This window comes from Amphiura filiformis, chromosome 16 (genome assembly GCF_039555335.1).
Source record: "Amphiura filiformis chromosome 16, Afil_fr2py, whole genome shotgun sequence".
NCBI lineage: Eukaryota > Metazoa > Echinodermata > Ophiuroidea > Amphilepidida > Amphiuridae > Amphiura > Amphiura filiformis.
Genome location: NC_092643.1, coordinates 32,909,883 through 32,929,092, shown reverse-complemented (window position 1 = coordinate 32,929,092; position 19,210 = coordinate 32,909,883). Strand labels below are relative to the sequence as shown.

Sequence of the window (19,210 nt, the reverse complement as noted above, 5' to 3'; positions counted from 1 at the left end):
GGGTATAAAAACGTTTTAATAACATTCCAAAATTTTTTTTGAAAACTTGATACAAAACATTTTAAACAGAATGTTATTTTGGGGTTGAAAAAATATTTTGCGAAAAATGTTTGCCCAAAATATTTGCAATGACGTTTTAAAAACGTTTTCATGACCTTTATATAACCCGACATTTAAATGTTATTAAAACGTTTAGCAAAAAACATTTTAAGAACATTTCTGTGTTTGCTGGGTGCAAATATTTTAACATAATGTTATTTAAGTGTTGACAAAATATATGGCAAAATATGTTTGCACAAATAGTTTACAATAACATATTTGAAAACATTTTAAAAATATTATTGTAGTGTGTTTTCATATAAAACGTTTTAAAACGTTTTCATGACCTTTATATAACCCGACATTTTAATGTTATTAAAACGTTTTATGTAAACCAAAAGCCAAAATATAACTTATTAAAAACGTTTTTAAAACGTTTTTGTGTTTGCTGGGAACCTATGGAAAAGGGTCAATACGAAGGCTATTCTGTATGGATGGCGGAAACCTTCAAAATACGCCTAAGAATACGCCTAAGAATACGCCTAACCTTAGACGTCTAAGATGCAATCTTAGACGTCTAAGATGCATTCTTAGGCGTCTAAGATGTAATCTTAGGCGTCTAAGAAATTCGCGGTAGACTTAAATCAACGAATCACAGGACTAGAAATCCCAAACAACCAATCATCTTAGGCGTATCCAATTATTGACCAATGAAATCTTAGACGCCTAAGATTTTACACGCCTAAGAATTCTTACACGTCTAAGATTGACCATTTGACCGTGACTAGTGATGGACGGTATCAAAACGTACAACGGGCGCTGTGCGTTAGAGAATATTTCGAACAATGGCTGGGTGGTGTGTTTTTAATAAACTCCTTTTCTCTCCATAGCCACTCGCGTCAATCCCAAAGAGAAAGGGGTGATGGGGTGGGAGGGGGATAGGGTACATGTTCTCCCACCTTTCGGCACAATGGCCTATTGTTTTGTTCTTTTCAGCCACTTTTTGACAACTCAGGCGGAACAATGTATTTTTTACATAATAGGCTTTTTTTTTTCATTTGAACATAATCTAGCGGTTGATGTTGTTGTTGCAAACTGATAAAACTTTAATTTGTTTTAAATATTTTGTTTTTCTGATGACTTGCAGTTAATGTAAGATTTCTATTTGTGTGGCTATAGTGTAAATGAAGATGATAATGATGATGATGATGATGATGGTGTTGTTGTTGCTGTTGTTGTTGTTGTTGTTGTTGTTGTTGTTGTTGATGATGATGATGATGATGATGATGATGATGATGATGATGATGATGATGATGATAATATGGATAATACAAATGATGTCAGATGATTATTAGAGTCGTGGTGGTGATGATGATGACAGTGATGAGGGATTAAATTTAGTCTGAAATTTCACCCCCCCCCCCCGTACCCACCCAGTCATGTTGTTTTGATACTGAGATAGGAACGGACTAGTATTGGCTCCAACATTGATTGGGGGAGGGGTTGTAAGCAATATGAAACATTAATGTTTGCCACTCATGTTACTTGTAATGTTTAAACAAAGAGCACGTGTCTGTCACCCTGCTCACTTTTCATGTATGTTTTTTCTTAACACGTATGCTATGACTGAGCCAAAATACACAGTTAAGAGACCTCGATACCTCCATTCAACAAGAAAGTTAACCTGACGGTGTAGGGTATGATGCGTTTATATCCAATATGTTCAGAGGTCAAGTTATTACTGCATACACATTATTAGGTCAACCAACTATGTCTTTATAATTCGAACAGCGTGTGACATATTTTCACCAAGGCCCACGGGCCAAGGCCAAATCGTCTTTTATAATTGAAGAGATCAGATATGCATAATTTCAGTCTGCAAAGTGCAAGAAGACAAGAGGTCAAATTTTCTATGTTAAAAATAGAATCATGGAGGTATATAAATATATGCTAGGCATGTTTGTTCCTCTTTGTTGTTTGTGTATTAATTTTCATCATCATCATAATCATCATCATCATCATCATCATATCATCATCGTCGTCGCCGTCATCATGCTCATCAACATTAATACCTGACTACTACTAGCCACACCAAAACAGCACACCAAACCAACGAAAATAAAATCAAACCAATTAATCAATTTTGCTGCAAGTTCTCAGAGAAAATCACATTGGTGATACCGTCCATCACTAAAATATCAATCTTAGACGTGTAAGAATTCTTAGGCGTGTAAAATCTTAGGCGTCTAAGATTTCATTGGTCAATAATTGAATACGCCTAAGATGATTGGTTGTTTGGGATTTCTGGTCCTGTGATTCGTTGATTTAAATCTACCGCGAATTTCTTAGACGCCTAAGATTGCATCTTAGACGCCTAAGAATGCATCTTAGACGTCTAAGATTGCATCTTAGACGTCTAAGGTTAGGCGTATTCTTAGGCGTATTCTTAGGCGTATTTTGAAGGTTTCCGCCATCCATAATTCTGAAGATATGACGCCCAGTAAAAACTTTACTATCTGCAAGCGTTAGATATTGATTAAAGTTTTGAACAAAAATTAAAGCAATTGTTTTCAGAAATAAATCTGTAATGATTTCCACATAGGCCCTAGATGTTGGCAATCTTTTTAATCAAAATTAGTCTTTCCTTTCGTACCGTTTCCGACGTACCAAATCTATATTCACTTTAACCAACACATCTTAGCAACTAAAAATCACATTTTCATCAAATAACTTTTATTGTGTAGTCAAGATGTAAGAGTATAACCATGGGTAATGTCAATATCTTGGCACGTAAGATAACAGAGATGTGAGGATGGGGGTAGAACTTTTCGAATGACCGTCGTAGATTCATTTTCGAATTTGTTTTTTTAACCATGAACAATAAATAAATAAATAAATAAATAAATAAATAAATAAATAAATAAATAAATAAATAAATAAATAAATAAATAAATAAATAAATAAATAAATAAATAAATAAATAAATAAATAAATAAGTAAATAAATAAATGTTTTTATTTAAACGTCGTCTCATAAATGTGTGCCAAAATCGCCTGCCCCTTTCGTTCTGCCAAAATGTGCTTCCAATTCCCCCTTTGGGATGCTAACAATTACACCCTCCCCCCGTTTGACCCTCTCTCAGGGCTCATAATTGCTGCACAGCCCTTATGAATTTTATAAGTGTCATGACGAGTCGAGAAAAATTTAAAATTTACTTGCTTAGGGAATACTTGTTTAGGGTATTGAAATGATACCTGTCTTGTCATACTTGTTTAAAGGGGGGGGGGTGCATTTTCAGATATTTTAACGTGGTATTAGGGTGAATTTTGAAGTTCGATGTTCACGGGTGATACCCCTTTGAGCTCCTTTGTCAATGTCAAGTACCCCACGGAATCTGAGACTAAAATAACTTTAAATATTTTCATGTTACGTGCGTTTTTTATAGCCACATCTGTTATTATTACCATATAAAATCAGTGACGAATCTTCAAGCCGTCCAAGCCCCGACATTCACAGCTATTCACGGAAAATAATGTTGCAGAAGCCGGTGCAGGAGTCGGACACTTTCTTGCATGAGCTTAGGGATAAGCCTACACAGGATGGTGAAGAGGTGGCGGAATCTTGTAATCATGAGGTGAAAGAGCCGCCTGTAAATGACACACGACAACTAATCTATGGACTGGAAGATGTGCCGCCATGGTATGCTGCCATAGCGTTTGGATTCCAGGTACAACACGGCAAAAACTCGGGTGTTAAAAGTAACACCGGTTCGTTGGAGTCAAAGAGGACCGCATCCAGGGGTGTTATTTTTAACATTTTTAGGTGTTTATTTACACTCTTGGTGTCACTTTTGACACCTGGAAGGTATAACAAGAGCACCAAAAGTGTTAACAAACAACACCCCTGGGTGCGGTCCTCTATTGACTCCAACCGGTGTTACTTTCAACACCGGAGTTGTTGCAGCGTATACAAATTCATTCGTCGGACCGGATTGTTCTCTTCCCTATTTAGTAGTAGTAATATAATAATAATGCTAATACCATAGCAATGGAACATGTCATGAGCTAGCCCGAAACACTCGGTATTCAGCTATACTGCTCCAAGAAAGTATCCTTACACTTGGAAAATAATCACAATTTCAAAACTGAACCATATTGGGGTTAATTTGTTTTTTTCATAGATGCAGTATCTAATCCGGCACATTTTGACACCCCATTGAATCCAATGTGACTTCAAGAAGCAAAGTTACAAGCATTTGATTAGGCGAAGGTCCAGTTTTAGAAGTGACACACTGGCCTTTTCAAAACTCCACGGACTAGACATTTGGTTTGAGAGTGGTACATGTCTAATTTGTGTGTGCCTTTAATTTAAAACAAAAGGAACAAAAGAAAACTGAAACAAATGAGCTGACAAATAAAATGCAAGTTATGAAAAGTACAGAAGTAAAAACTAAAATAAATACTGCTTTCAATAAAGTTTCATTGAAAAAACTGTGTAGTCTCTTTGTTGCGCTTGTTGGAATCTTTTTGCGCCTTGTATAGGCCAATTTGTCACTTTTAAAACTGGACCTTTGTCTATTCAATTGCTTATAACTTTACTTCTGGATGTCACATTGGATTCAATGTCGTGTCATAATGTGCAGGATTAGATAGTGCATCTATTACAAATTTACCCCAATATGGTTCAGTTTTGAATTGTGATTATTTTTCCAAGAGTAAGGATACTTTCTTGGCGCAGTATATATTCTTTCTTCACTGAGCCTTCACTGAACGATTTCCACTAGACATGAGCTTGCCCATGGAACCTACGTTCTGATGATCTAATACACTGTATTTAGATCGGCAGAACGTAAGTTCCATTGGCAGGCTAACTTAACGATTTGGTAACATGCTGCAGTTACTGTTCATTTTCCTATACACAATACACAGTGCTCTCACCATTGAGGTATGACCTCTACAAACAGTGTATGTTAGAGGTATAGGACAGTTCCTAGTTAACGTCACTGTGTGAAATAGCCGGCCAATATTGTTTGTACTCTCTGAAATTCTAGGAAATATAGTTTTGTAACATGTCCTAAATTTTTAGCTAATTTAGTTATTTGGAAATATTCGTACTTTGGTGTTTTAGTAAGTAGGGCACGGCATGGCCTGCAAAATTCCCTGTGTAAATCGAATGCAACTTTTAGTGACTATCACTCACTTGTAGACCGCTCTCTTCCAAAGGGCATTAAAGCTAAACCACTTGACGGATATTTTTTGTACTTGCTGTCAATCAAGAATAATGTATACATTACATGTAGGCTGAAAACTGAGTATGTGGGGCATCTGCAAATGTTCGTACCTCCCTGATATGTAAATGACAGATAACAGCAAAAACGGCTTCCCTATCTGTCCATAACTTTGTTCAGTGCAGCGAGTCAGGGATTTCAAGTGGGTGATTATTGATTGGCAAGTGCCATATTTGGGCATAAGTGCACTCCACCATTCAATGTGGATGATAGACTATACTTTATCGATTGATTTTGCTGGAGTAGTTTCCTGTTAACCAGGATTAAATACTGCAAAGGTCGAATCATGTTTGCTGTGCAGTATAACTGCAGTATGAATGTTACTATCCGTATTTAACATCAAAGCAAGGAAGATATACTTCCACTTCCATGATCAAAGCAAGAGTTGGTTTACTATTCTGTGCTTTGAAGACAGAGGAATTAATATTTGGTTTCGTTTGTACTTATTTTCACAGCAATTTCTAGCGAGTTTTGGATCTATCATTGCAGCTCAAATAATAATTGGTATGAAGATGTGTATGTCGTTTGACACGGTGCTAATGGGACGTTTAATAAGTACGGGATTTCTTGTGTGTGGCATTGCAACATTTCTTCAATCTACATTTGGATGTAGGTAAGAACTCATACACAAGGATCGCTGTGTAAAAGAAAAAGATTACCAAAGAAAGACTGTAGATCTTTAAAATGTGGAGTCGTCAAGGCAGTAAAGAGACTAAAAGAGCTGCATTGAACGGAGGCGTAGGACAAATATTTCAAATGGACAAGTCACATACCAAAATGTTCAGAAGAGCCTGGAGAATCTTTTCTGTCATGTTGTCAAATTTGTAACCCGTGCGTTTTATTCCGTTTCCATGACAACAGTCACGCTATTTAAGTATTTTTGTCAACTTTTGCGCCAAAATGTCACATTTTAAGTAGATATTTCTTTAAAACTAAATGGAATTAAATGTATCCAAGCATTTAATTTTAAAGAAATATCGAATTAAAATATGAGACTTTTGGATACAAAATTACAAAGATCGTCAAATAGCGTGATCGGTGGCATGAAATCGGAATAGAACGTGCGTTTTACATATTTGACAACATGGCAGAAAAGATTCTCAAGACTCTTCTGAATATTTTGATACATGATTTGTCCATTTCAAACATCTGTCCAATGACTGACGGGAAAATTTCATGGGGTTGGCCCCAATAATGAAGATCTTGTTGATTATTTTCAGAGCAACGTACTTTGAACGGTATATAGAAAGATTTTAAACTCTTGATCACAATACAAAATATTTACCTCCGAAATTTTCAGCTGTTGATACTACAGCTTTCTTCAGCGGACTGACCCGATCGAGCACACTTGAAGTGTGACGTAATGATCGGGTCATAGACCTTTGGCAGCTTGTAGCGCCCTCCGTCCTTGTTCAGAGATGGTTGGTTGGCCCTGATGTGTATGGCTTCCTTAACTCCCAGCGGGGCTCCCTATCCAAAATTTGGACTTTGTCCAAGTCAACGTGGTGGCCCGGTGACTCAATATGGATGTGGTTGGAAACCTCGGACGAAGTGGTGCTTGGACGTCGGTGTTCTAAAAATCTGGTTTTAAGAGAACGTTCCGTCTCACCGATGTATGATTCTTGGCAGGTTCCTCTTGTGGTCTGCCCCTGGCATGGAATCATATACACCGGACCAGTGACGTCCTTTTTCTCGGGTTTGTCCTTTGGCGCCACTAAAAATTGGCGCAATGTTCTTGTAGGTTTAAATGTCACTCTTATACCAACTTTCTGGAAGTTTCTGCGAAGTGCTTCCGAAATTCCTTTGATGTAAGGTAACAACACCTGTCCTTTAGATGTAACCGTACTGTCCCTCTTATGGTTGGATTTTGAGCTCTTGGGTTTGTTGATTTTATTAAACGCCCATTCGGGGTAGCCGCACTTAGTGAGAGCTTGCGTAATGTGCTGTTTTTCTTCTACCACAGCTTGGGGTTTGGTAATCACAGACTCCGCACGGTGAAACAAGGTCTGGATTACCCCAAACTTATGTTCTAAAGGGTGGTTAGAAGAGAAATACAGATATTGATCTGTGTGGGTTGGCTTGCGATAGATTTTTTATTTCTAAGCTACCGTCAGCTTGGATCACAGTGGAAGTGTCCAGGAACGCTAATGATCTATCCTCCTCTCCTTCAGTGGTGAATTTGATGTCTGGGTCTAATGAGTTAAGATGGTCTGTAAATTCCTCAGCGTACTCATTCTTGAGTTTCGTGTGCGTGTCGTCGACGTAGCGATACCACCACACCGGGGGTGGGGTGCTGTTCTAATGGCTATTTGCTCTAAGTGTTCCATGTATAAGTTACACACAATTGGTGAAACCGGCGAGCCCATAGCTGATCCATGAATTTGCTGGTAATATGTGCCATCTTTTCAGCGCAACCTTTTTAGAGTAGTCTTTGAACAAGCCATCGTTATTGGGGGACCTCCTAAAGCTGAATTTATACTAGATCGCCGAACGATTGCGATGCAACACTTTTGAAAAGCGATGGGCAATTGCCGAATTTTGCGATGCATCGCTCGTTGCTTTTGCATTTATACTTATCACGGCGATAGCGATTGCAGACGACAAATTAAAATATTCTAAATGCCACAGAATACATTTTTAGAACATCCATTGATGTCAAAAATTATTGCTTTGAATTAATTCATCACCGAAAGTTAATAATCGAGACGGTTAAATTAAGTAGCAAAATAATAGATTCAGTTGTTGATAGGAAATGGTTGGTTGATGCATTCACGTGTCAAGCGATATCGCTGGAAAGTTGAGATTTCTTCAACTTGCAAAAGCGACGTCGTTTTTGCCTCAGCAATTTGTATCGATTGATCGGCTTGACGCTCTGAAAATGGTAGTAAACCTTGAGCATGCGTGAGAATCGCGTTTCTGCAAAAGGAGTATAAATTCAGCTTAATGTGAAAAGCTCCTTTGAGGGTCACTCTTTACATTTTTCGTCCCAAAGAAGTCAATTATTCCTTACGAAAAGTTAGACCCATGCTTGAAATTGAATACATGAATACAAAAGCCACCTAAGTCCATGGGAAGTGATTTTGAGAGAAAAACCTGTGTATCATTTTAATTCCTTCAGTTAGATTTACCTGGTCAATATGGTAAGTTTTACGTGCAAATGAGTGGATTAACCTGTATTAGGTATGACGATTAGCATTTCAGGGACTTCGTGGGGTTCATTTTAAATTTTGGACTTTTTGAATCATATACAAAGACAACAATGTTAGAATGAGATTACCACTAGTAAGATAATACAAAATAAAGCGCACAGGTATGTATAATGTTGATAAGCATTCTGCCATGTAATATAAACCACACACTTTCTTTTATTAAACCCATTTTTTTTTTCAAAAGTCACTCTCTAGCAATGAATGTGTTACAAGTGGACTTTTATACATACTGGATTTTAATCAATGTGTTACAAGACTCAAATCATGGAATTGGGTGATTCTTTCATACATGCTATTTTCACACGCTCAATAGACACAGAGGATGAATTTGAGTTGTTCTTTCATACGTATGACAGGCCTATGTAAAGCAACACTTTCCCATGCTTAACTCAATTTGGTTTAAGTATGGATTTAGGTGGCTTTTGTATTCATATATTCAATTGTATCTGACGACGAAGTTGGGTATATCGGAATAATGAGCAAAGATTTGCCTTTTTTTCTATACAGATTGGCAATTATTCAGGGTTCAGGTGCATTCTTCGTAGCAGTATTCACTATCCTAGACCTGAAGGGTCCTTGTCCTATGGTTACACCAGGTAGGTAAGGGACTTTGGGTAGAGATCAAACGGTTTTGTTTAAGGTTTAACACCGAAGCAGGTGAATTAGCCTGGGTACCCCACCTTCCCATCGCATCATTCGCATGATAACTATTATAAGACCTAGCATACCAATAGGTGAGAACAATGTTTGAATATTCCGCGCTGCACTGGTACGTTCACGCGGTACCTCTGCATTGAACCATATCATGCTGATCACTCGCACCTGTAAAATTAGTATCTTTGAAAAGAACGGTATTGTATTCAATCTATAATTGCAGACATATACAGGTGATGAGTGCAACCTGCTTGTAGTGCAGCGCGATATATTCAAAATTGTTTTCACCTATTGCTATGGTAGTTAATCCGGTACGGTATTACGTCACTTCGCCAGCGAATACGTACTAATTCTACGTTACGATAGTATTCAATCTTTAAGACTGAGATCGTAATGCGAAAAATATCTTTTTGTGATCGAAAACTATATTTTGAGGATTTTGTTGACTAAACTCCGACTGGGTAATTTAAACTTGGAAGTAGTTTAGGAAGATATGATGGTATGTCACGTGATGAACCTTTTGTAAATTGCGTGGTTCTGGATTGGTCGAAGATGAGTTTTATACTAGTGTGTATTTTTTTAAGAAAAAATATCTGTCTTTTAGCCTACGCAGAAGGATCTCATTATCAAGTGTCAAATGCTATCAATGTGTTCGACAGTTCGCGATCAGCGAACACGGCCAAATGCCAGCTTTACGAAAGAAGGCGGAAATGCATGAGGAAGGGCGATGGGGCGAATAATTTCTTGATCAAGCCTCCGCTCACTCACTGATTCGTCGCTATGTAGGACTGGGCGATTTTTGTTACTATTAATAATCTTAACAAACTTTTATACAGCGTCTTACGCCAACAAGAAGGATGCTAAGTTAAGAAATATACCCCCCGTCTTGCTTGTTTTATTAATTTTACTCTCTTTTACTTAGGAAACGCTACACAGGAAGAACTATACATTGCTGATGAAGAATGGAGAAGTCGTATGTTGGAGGTACTATCTTTTTCTTTAATCCGTAAATTATTAAGAGATGTTTCACCATGTTCATTTTGTTTAAAATGGTACTGGGCAATTCTACAAAAAATGCGTCCAACAATCTGCCATTTGTTGATATAAAAAACTTTATATTACATTAAATTCAACTGTCGTAAAAATTCGTTAATAAGCATATGTGCCTACTAACGAGTTGCTGGGACAAGGAATGTACATACATCATGTACATTGAAATACAAGTCAAAGTAAAAGCAATGCCAACATAATGACGTTTTCCACTAAATAATTGTCTTCTCTTCTAGCTTTCTGGTGCTATTCTGATCGCCTCTTTCGTACAAGTAGTTCTCGGTTCAACTGGATGCATCGGGCTTCTTCTGCGTTATATTGGGCCTATGACCGTAACCCCGCCCTTGACATTGGCCGGATTGAAAGTGACGACCATAGCAGTTAACATGTGTGGGGACCACTGGGGAATTGCAACAATGTATGTTTCAATGGGATCAATGAAACTAAATATTTCAGATATGTTTTTGCAGTGTACAAACTCAAACATTAGAAATAACATTAACATTACAATGAAAGATACAGCATTGTTTTCACTAAAGTACCGTGTCACAACGGTTATACAAAGAACAAATTATCATTCTTATTCAGGTAAATATGACTTTAACCAAAAACCAATTGAATTCAGAAAAAAATTGGTGTCATGAAATCTCCCGCGTTACAGACAAAAACGAAAATGAACGAAGCCCTCTGTGGTCATAATAATACAAAATAATACATGCGGACACTTTGTAGTCGTTTGCTATTTGTCCGTACGACGTTCGTTAACGTTGTTCTTAAGTTGTAATAATGTAACGTCGCACAATGACGTATTTACCACGTTATTTTAACGTAGGCTTTTTAAAACATTCGGTAATGACGTGGTATTTACGTCTTAAACACGACAACGTTCGACCGGCTGTTTGAATAATACATTCACAACTTGACGTCGAAACAACGTCATAATGACGTTATAGCAATGTCTAAAAATCAACGTTCGAAATAACATTGTCACAATACGAATACGAGTTCACAATTTTACGTACTTACAACGTGGATGACTTTTATCACTGTTTATACATGTACGACGTTGTAACAACGTGCAATTGTTGGCTGGGAATCACCAGGTATGTCACAATGATATGAATGGAAATGGCCCATTCTTGATAATTATTTAAACATTTTCGTTGTTTTTTGTGAAAGTTAAAATAATGAAACTCTTTTAATAACGTTAATGTGATATCTTCCACAGGACATTTGGTTTGGTTGTATTGACGTCACAATATTTGGCTTCATTTAGTATCCCAATACCAGCTTACAATTCACAGAAACGTTTTTACATAGGTAGAGCACGAATCTTCCAATTGTATCCGGTACGTTGATAAAGAAGTCTATACATGATTATAATATAAATATAGAACAATCGTCAATCTGATCTTCTTAGAGTGGTAAATAAAGTGGTCAATAATACTATTAGATGACGATAACGATGATGCAATGATGATATGATCATGATGTTAATTGTTATTTTTGTTGTTACCATACTATGATTATCAGATCATCATCGCAATTGTTACAACGTGGATATTTTGTTGGATATTGACGGTAGCTGACGTATTTCCAGATGATCCGACTAATCCCGCGTATAATGCACGTACTGACATTAAAAATGACGCACTCTTTGCTACGCCGTGGTTTGTAGCTCCTTATCCTGGTATGTAACGGTCTATAAAATAATTTGTTTGAAACAATAATTGTGAGGTTTTTACAAATCATCTCCGGGAGAAGCGACACTGACGTCACATACAAAACAAAACAATTGTTTTATGATGAATCAGCGGATTCGAACGTTTGGATCAGCAAGATTAATTCCAAAAGGTAGGCGCGTATATGTTTAAAAAGCATTGACGTGCGCTCAAAGGGGGCGTACAATATAATTATTTAGCTGGTGTTGTCGCTGTGTACTATACACCTGCTTGTTTTGTGTGCGACGTCACCGTCCCCGAGAGATGATTTGCACAAACTGTTTAATTACTAAGCAATCTATCTTTCTTGCGACTAATACCAGGGTGCTATTAAATTGAAATCAAGACACCGAAATGAATAGTCATGAGAGCAAAACATGTAATTAATTTCTTTAGTTTTATTCACTATACCAACTCGTTTCTATCTATCCTTATTCTGTGTCGACTCTTTCTCCTCCTTCTCTATCGCTCACCTCGTCACCGTTTCTTAAGTTTCAAATTTATGCCTCTCGCCTTTTGTATGAACTATTTGTCTTCAACGTTCCACCTTCTTTTCCCCCCTTTTCACCAGGGCAATGGGGAAGACCATATATTACTGCTGGGGCTTTGTTAGGGGTAACTACTGGAGTTTTTGGTTCTGTCATCGATTCAGTGGGAGATTACTACGCATGTGCAAGGTTGTCATCAGCACCAAAGCCTCCTAAACATGCTGTAAACAGGGGTATATTGATAGAAGGTATCGCCTGTATACTTGCTGGTGCATGGGGCACAGGTTTGGGAATGGCTTCTTACAGCGAATGTATTGGAAACATTGGACTTACCAGGGTCTGTATAACATTTTAAAGATACATGAACATATAAATGTAATATTAGTCTATGTTTATCATTACCGGGGGAGACATCAAACATTTTTGGCGGGTATGCCCCCACCCCCGGAATTTTGAGGTGGTGGGGTTCTTTGGGAGCTAACGGCATACCAGTAAAAGGATGTCTTTTGGAGCTGGGAACAATTAAAATGGGGGTCTTTTGGAGCTGCAAACAATCAAAATCAAGGGTCTTTCTGGTTGCAAATCGCCTAAAAACAGACATGTGAGGATTTTGGTCAAATTTCGGGAGCCTTTCGGAGCTTCGAAAAGGGGGAGCCTTTCCGGGGGAGCATACCCGTGTGGTCATTTGTGTTATGTCGCCCCCAGGATCATTTCTAGCATATCATAAACTTATAACAACCGTCAAATAGGTCAATTACAACTGGTAATAATCAATAGAGTTTTGATTTTACACTCCTAGACCCTAGACATGGTAGATAGATTATTTAATCTCATAGACTATAGAGTATTTAAACATTGATGGAATGTCTTTTTTACCGTATCTGAAGAGTTCAAAGGGAACACAAGATTCCATACTTGCTATATTAGTCATGAAAATTGGGAAAACCACAAATTGTGTTCCATTGTCGGTCCAAACATTCTTAAGCCATCTGTCGAAATATTTGCTTTCAGGTTGCTAGCCGAACTGTTGCTCAAGCGGCCGGTCTGATTATGATAACCTTTGCATTTTTCGCTAAGATTGGTGCTGTATTTGCTACTGTGCCATACCCAATAATTGGCGGCTCTCTTATCGGCTCATGTAAGTTCATCATCTCGCCTTTGGACGTTAATGAACAAACCTCAGCTAGTTATGGATACTCAGTGGCATTTTATGGAAATGTTTTATTACTGCATTAAATTTTGATTTATTTTTTGAGGGTTCATGCCACTATATATGTGACCGTACAGCACGAATGAGCCGTAAATGTCCTCAATTGTATTCTGAGTTACAGTGTAAAATGGGCATGAAGGTCGTATTCATAGGTACCTCAATTTGGTGCTACGTGTACCTCATTTAATGAGATACACGTAGCACCAAATTGAAATACCTATGAATATGACCTTCATGCCCATTTTACACGGTAACTCAGAATACAATTGAGGACATTTACGGCTCATTCGTGCTGTACGGTCACATATCAGTCTGTGAAGCTGAAGCGGTGTTCAATTTATGTAAAGGAGTCTTCATGGAGACACTCAAAGCCATGTTTACATCTAGGAATGACATAATTGCATCATTGGCAAACAATTGTATGTAAATCTATTGGATGGTTGACAATATAAAGCGGCCCTTTGATGCAACACCAAAAGTAAATAATGAACATTTCTAGACTTATTTTCAACATAAATCGTAAATAAATATATCAAATGATTATTTTGTTTTCAGCCCTGGCAATTGGAGTAGGTTTATCCCATCTACAATTCATCGATATGAATAGCACTCGTAATTTGCTGGTGGTTGGCTTTTCACTCAGTGGTGGTTTTGGAATTCCAATGTGGATATTAACGCACCCTCACGCGATTCAAACAGGTTATTATACATTTTATACATTACCTTTCAGTATGTTCAGGTAAAACAAACGTTAGAACATCGTTTTCAAAGATACGGCTTATTAGTACACACTTGTTTATTGACGATTCAAGGATTGAGAACAGCCCCCGGTACAGCCATTACATCTACGTAATTCATCCTAAGTCTTGCAGTTACTACTATCGAACGCAATTTCTTAACGATGATTATGAGGAAAAATGATGATGATGATGATGATGATGATGATGATGATGATGATGATGATGATGATGATGATGATTTTCCGCGCCAAACCTTTCTTTCCCATAACTTAGATTGTTTGGCATATGGAAGGGCATTAGATTATGATTAGTATTAGGCTGACGAAAAATAAAATTACGAACCGAAAGCAAAAATTATCTCCATTTATGTATAAAAACGTCATTGCTGAAAAAAAGCGCAATGCCTAGATATTGATCCACAAGCCTCAGCACACTTTACAGGTTGTCGCTGACCACTACAGCCCCACATCAATCCATAAACCATTTAACAACAAACCAGGGACTTTGATGCTTCAAGAGCGCACACCCTAGACATTCCACAAATAACCATCGCAACCAGGATCAGCTCCCCGAGTTTCGTACGGGTTACAACGAGACACTTAGCAGTAAGTTCCTTGTCCAGGGGAATTTCAAGCTCAATAACTCAAGCTAATATCATATTATATTCGTGTAGGTTCATCTGATTTAGACAGCATCTTGACAATTGCTTTAGCAAATGATGTTTTCGTTGGAGGAATGATAGGCTTCTTCTTGGACAATACTATTCCTGGTAAGTACAATAGTTTCTTCGACCTTTATGTCCCACAACAAAGGCTAAACCTACAAAACCACAACCAAAGCCTACAACCTAATTTAGTGGTTCTACTGACAATACTAAGGAAGCGTAGAAGGGTCGTACAAACAAGATATTTAGGCCTACTTACTTATTTGTAGTAACAACTTTTAACTTGACCATCTTACGTCAAAAGAGCTATCAAAATGACGACTGGCCCGCTTTATAGGCAACTCATTATCTCAATATTTTCATTTCAATGAAACATCTTGAGGTGCCGATTTCTCTACAACTCGGCAAGTCGTCGTTGTTTGTGCAAAATATCGAGATGTCAATTTGCCTATAGACGAGTCCAATTTCACGCATTCCTATACCTTAATGGCTGCCAAAGTTAGGTCCCCGACGGCTCAATCTTACCTAAAATGTGACATAATGCGGCCTTGGAGGGTATTTTAAACTACATTCTATCACCCGTGTTACACGTAGACAAAAGAATGATGACAGTTTACAACACAAAAGAATCTAACATCGATTTTTAAGCGGCTTTTTGGTGTTGCGGGGACCCAAAGATGGCCGACCAAATCCTGACCATGACTTGGCTCGTATAATTCGGCAAGTCGTCATTTTGGTAACAAATATCAAGAAAACGAGTTGCCTACAACTCTCAAATAGGAAATAGGGGAATCCTTGGTGTAAGATATTTATGAGTTAGACTATGTGAGTTAGACTAGTGTAAATACAACATTGTGGAATTAAGCAGCTTACGTAATAAGGCTATATTCAATTCACCGTAAAAGTAACATAATAATCGGATTAACTACCATAGCGATAGATAAATACAATATCTTCCTGCACTACAAGCAGGTTGCACTTTTCAACTGTGTCTGTCTGCAATCATAGATTGAAAACGATATCACTCTTTTCAAAGATACTTATCTTACAGGTGCGAGTGATCAGCATGATATGAATATTCAATAGAAAGAATTCTTTATCCCTGTTCTTTGACATCTATGGTTCAATACATAGATACCGCGTGAACGTTGTAGTGCAGGGCGATATATTCAAAATTGTAATCATCTATAGCTATGATAATTAATCCGATTTCTACGGGGAATAGAAGATTTCTGTGCTAGGCTAATCCCGTGCTCGTTTGCACGAAGGATAATTCGTCATTTTGATGCAAGATATTGAGATGCAAACTCGGCAATATCGAGATATCGAGTTTATCATTGATTTAAGCTTTTCATATCACTCAACTGGATAAATAAAACAAATTTTTATTAAAACTTTATGAAAGTCATAATTATAAAATAGGACATGATATAATTAGAGAATAAAGGTATTGGTTTTAGCCACTGGAGTGCATCTATCGCCTCTTATAACACGGGCGACATCATTATTTTAAGTAAAACAACGAGGCGAATTTTACGCCAAAATAGATAGATGCACGACAGCAGCTAAAAACAATACCTTTATTCTCATTCTTAAACACTTCAATTCAAATAGAAATATCATAAGTAATTTTAATCAAATTTTAATTTTACAAGGAACTACCTGTCAGTCCCGTTGTTGCTATGCGCCTCCGATTGGTTCAAATAGCGAGCACGCGTATCACGTTGATGCACACGCGCCGACCCGTACGATATCGTGTCATATTACATGGGTAAGAACCAATGAGATTGCAGGAACGTTCTCAAGTGTTTAAGAATTCCCAGTTTTTTCTCATATGTTTGCTAAGAATACTTTTCATAATCTTGTATTCATTCGCCAAAAACTGCACTATTTATTAATGCACATTATATGGGCAAATCTTAGTTGTAATCATGTTTCTGTTACTTTCAGGTACCTTAGAAGAGCGTGGCATCCTGCAATGGTTAGAAGCAGCTGATGTAAATGATACAACTCTAAGCTCTATAAAAGGTTACGATCTTCCATTTGGTATGAACTACATAAGACGATCTACACTTTGCAGATATTTACCCTTTAGTCCAACATTCAAAGGTTTTCCATGGGAAAAGAACTCAGTGATCCAATCCAAAGGTAAATATTGTAAATGGAATATAATACATGATTGTACTCAACACAGATGAACTTTCATGAACGTAGTGCAGACATTTGTTTGTGTCTTTTCGTTAGATTGTAATGAAAATTAAAACACCCAAAACCTCGAATATTATCCAGGAAGGGAATCTCCAGATGAGGTCTCGATGAACTGACACATACACACATATTTTACGATTTTTTTTACCGTTTCCGTTGTATTAAATCTTATTTTGGTTCTGAGGTCACCTACAAAAATATGAAAAGGTAATTAATATACATTTGCCCTCATTTATAGGTGACATTTCATTGAATAATCATGCTAAGTTTGCAGAAAAGACCATTTACAGATCTAAAGTTATAAGCAATTAAGCATAAGAGAGGAGAATTATTGAATGCCCTTGTATAATTATATATAATAAACTGCGTTTGCACTTAGCGTAAAAATAATGTAATGCCGTAAAGGAAATTCATGCATGTGTAAAGACATTCAAAATGTTGAGTGTTGAAAAATTATTTTCCTTGTTTTGCCTAGATGATACTAAAGGACAAAATGGTGATATCCGACTTGATGTGCACGTCGAGTGTGACGACCGATCAATCCCCGAATCAATCTAACTTGGACATGAAGACTAAATAGCCTGTAAAGTGTAAATTGCATGAATTAATATATCTTACGGATAAAATACTTAAAATCTCACTGGAATGTGTTTTAACTCCATGAGAACTACCTGCCGATTGGCCAAATAGAAGTTTTATTATCAATTGGCCCAATCAGCAACATTGTTAGAATAATTTCAGCACACACACACACACCGCCCACCCCCACCCCCACACACCCCACACACAAAATTTGGGTGAATTATTTGCAAAGCTCCATTCTTACTGGCGATTAAAGTGAAAATATCATGTAGTTGATCAATCAGAGGCAATGTTAGATCGGCAGGTAGTGCTCAGTGGGTTAACACATTCCAGTGATAATACCAATATGATCTTAAAAGATCATAATTGGTAGCATTTAAGGATTGTGGAATAAATTAAGTAGGTAATGTGGCTACGCATCCTGCTGGCTGCACAAGAACATGTAAATATGATAGGTATACGATTGCTTGCTACATGAGATAACTGAATATAACTCAAAGGAAAGAAATAACAGTTAAACAACCCAAAGTGGTGCGATAAACAGTGTACTTCGGTTATATATATAAATGCGCTTTTATAAATACGCAAGTGACCACCTGCGCGCTGCCATAACAGCTTATAGACAGTAAGTCTCGAAGTGACCTTCTACATAGCGAGTGGTCTTTTTATACATTTGAATGCAAATGCGGAACAACATGAGACTGCTGTGCAACAAAATTGTCTATTTTGTTCAACTTTGTGATTATATTGTTAACGTTTCCTTCGTTGAATATTTTTTCCGTCGTCAAATACTTTCAAAATGTTGTTTTTGATAACATGTTACAAATTCGGAATTGCAAAATGTGTAATAATTTTGCAATTCAATTAATACTTAAATTTGATGATATTTATCTACAGAGTTCCTATCCCTTTCTGTATAGTGGTCAATGCATGAGGATTTAGTCACGCTTGCTGATCTTGGTATGTCGTGCCCATGGGTGACGTGCGAATTTATAAAAGCATATTTATAGATATAACCGAAGTACACTGATAAACTAGGCAATATATAAACGAAATCCCAACCGGCTCACAACCCAACTGAAACATCGCAATGGAATGTGCTGGTATGAAACTCGAACCCATGACCTTGCATTTACTTGTCTGACGTCCTATCCATTAGGTCACCAGCTCCATCCCACTGATAAACGCTGGTGAAACCAGATTCTAATGTAGGCAGCCAGGGTACGCACAATAGACTGGTTCTATTTGGGCAATATGTGCTTATTCAAGCATCAAGCGGCAAGTTCGCGTAAAAACTGGCAACCAAATTATTTTGATTAATTCAGGTATGCCGAATTCCAAAATTTTGTCTGGAAAGC

The 19,210-nt window shown here is 37.3% G+C and overlaps 1 protein-coding gene across 1 annotated transcript; it reads left to right on the top strand.

Annotated features, from left to right (window-relative positions):
• The first annotated feature begins 3,519 nt into the window (after window positions 1-3,519).
• LOC140136567 (solute carrier family 23 member 1-like) lies at window positions 3,520-18,016 on the top strand. Its single transcript, XM_072158263.1, has 13 exons — window positions 3,520-3,766; window positions 5,782-5,939; window positions 9,043-9,131; window positions 10,112-10,173; window positions 10,476-10,657; window positions 11,468-11,588; window positions 11,773-11,929; window positions 12,532-12,785; window positions 13,460-13,586; window positions 14,214-14,357; window positions 15,072-15,167; window positions 17,013-17,210; window positions 17,746-18,016. The coding sequence occupies exons 1-13, from the start codon at window positions 3,572-3,574 to the stop codon at window positions 17,826-17,828; spliced, it is 1,866 nt and encodes a 621-aa protein (XP_072014364.1). The 5' UTR covers window positions 3,520-3,571; the 3' UTR covers window positions 17,829-18,016.
• Window positions 18,017-19,210: the final 1,194 nt, after the last annotated feature.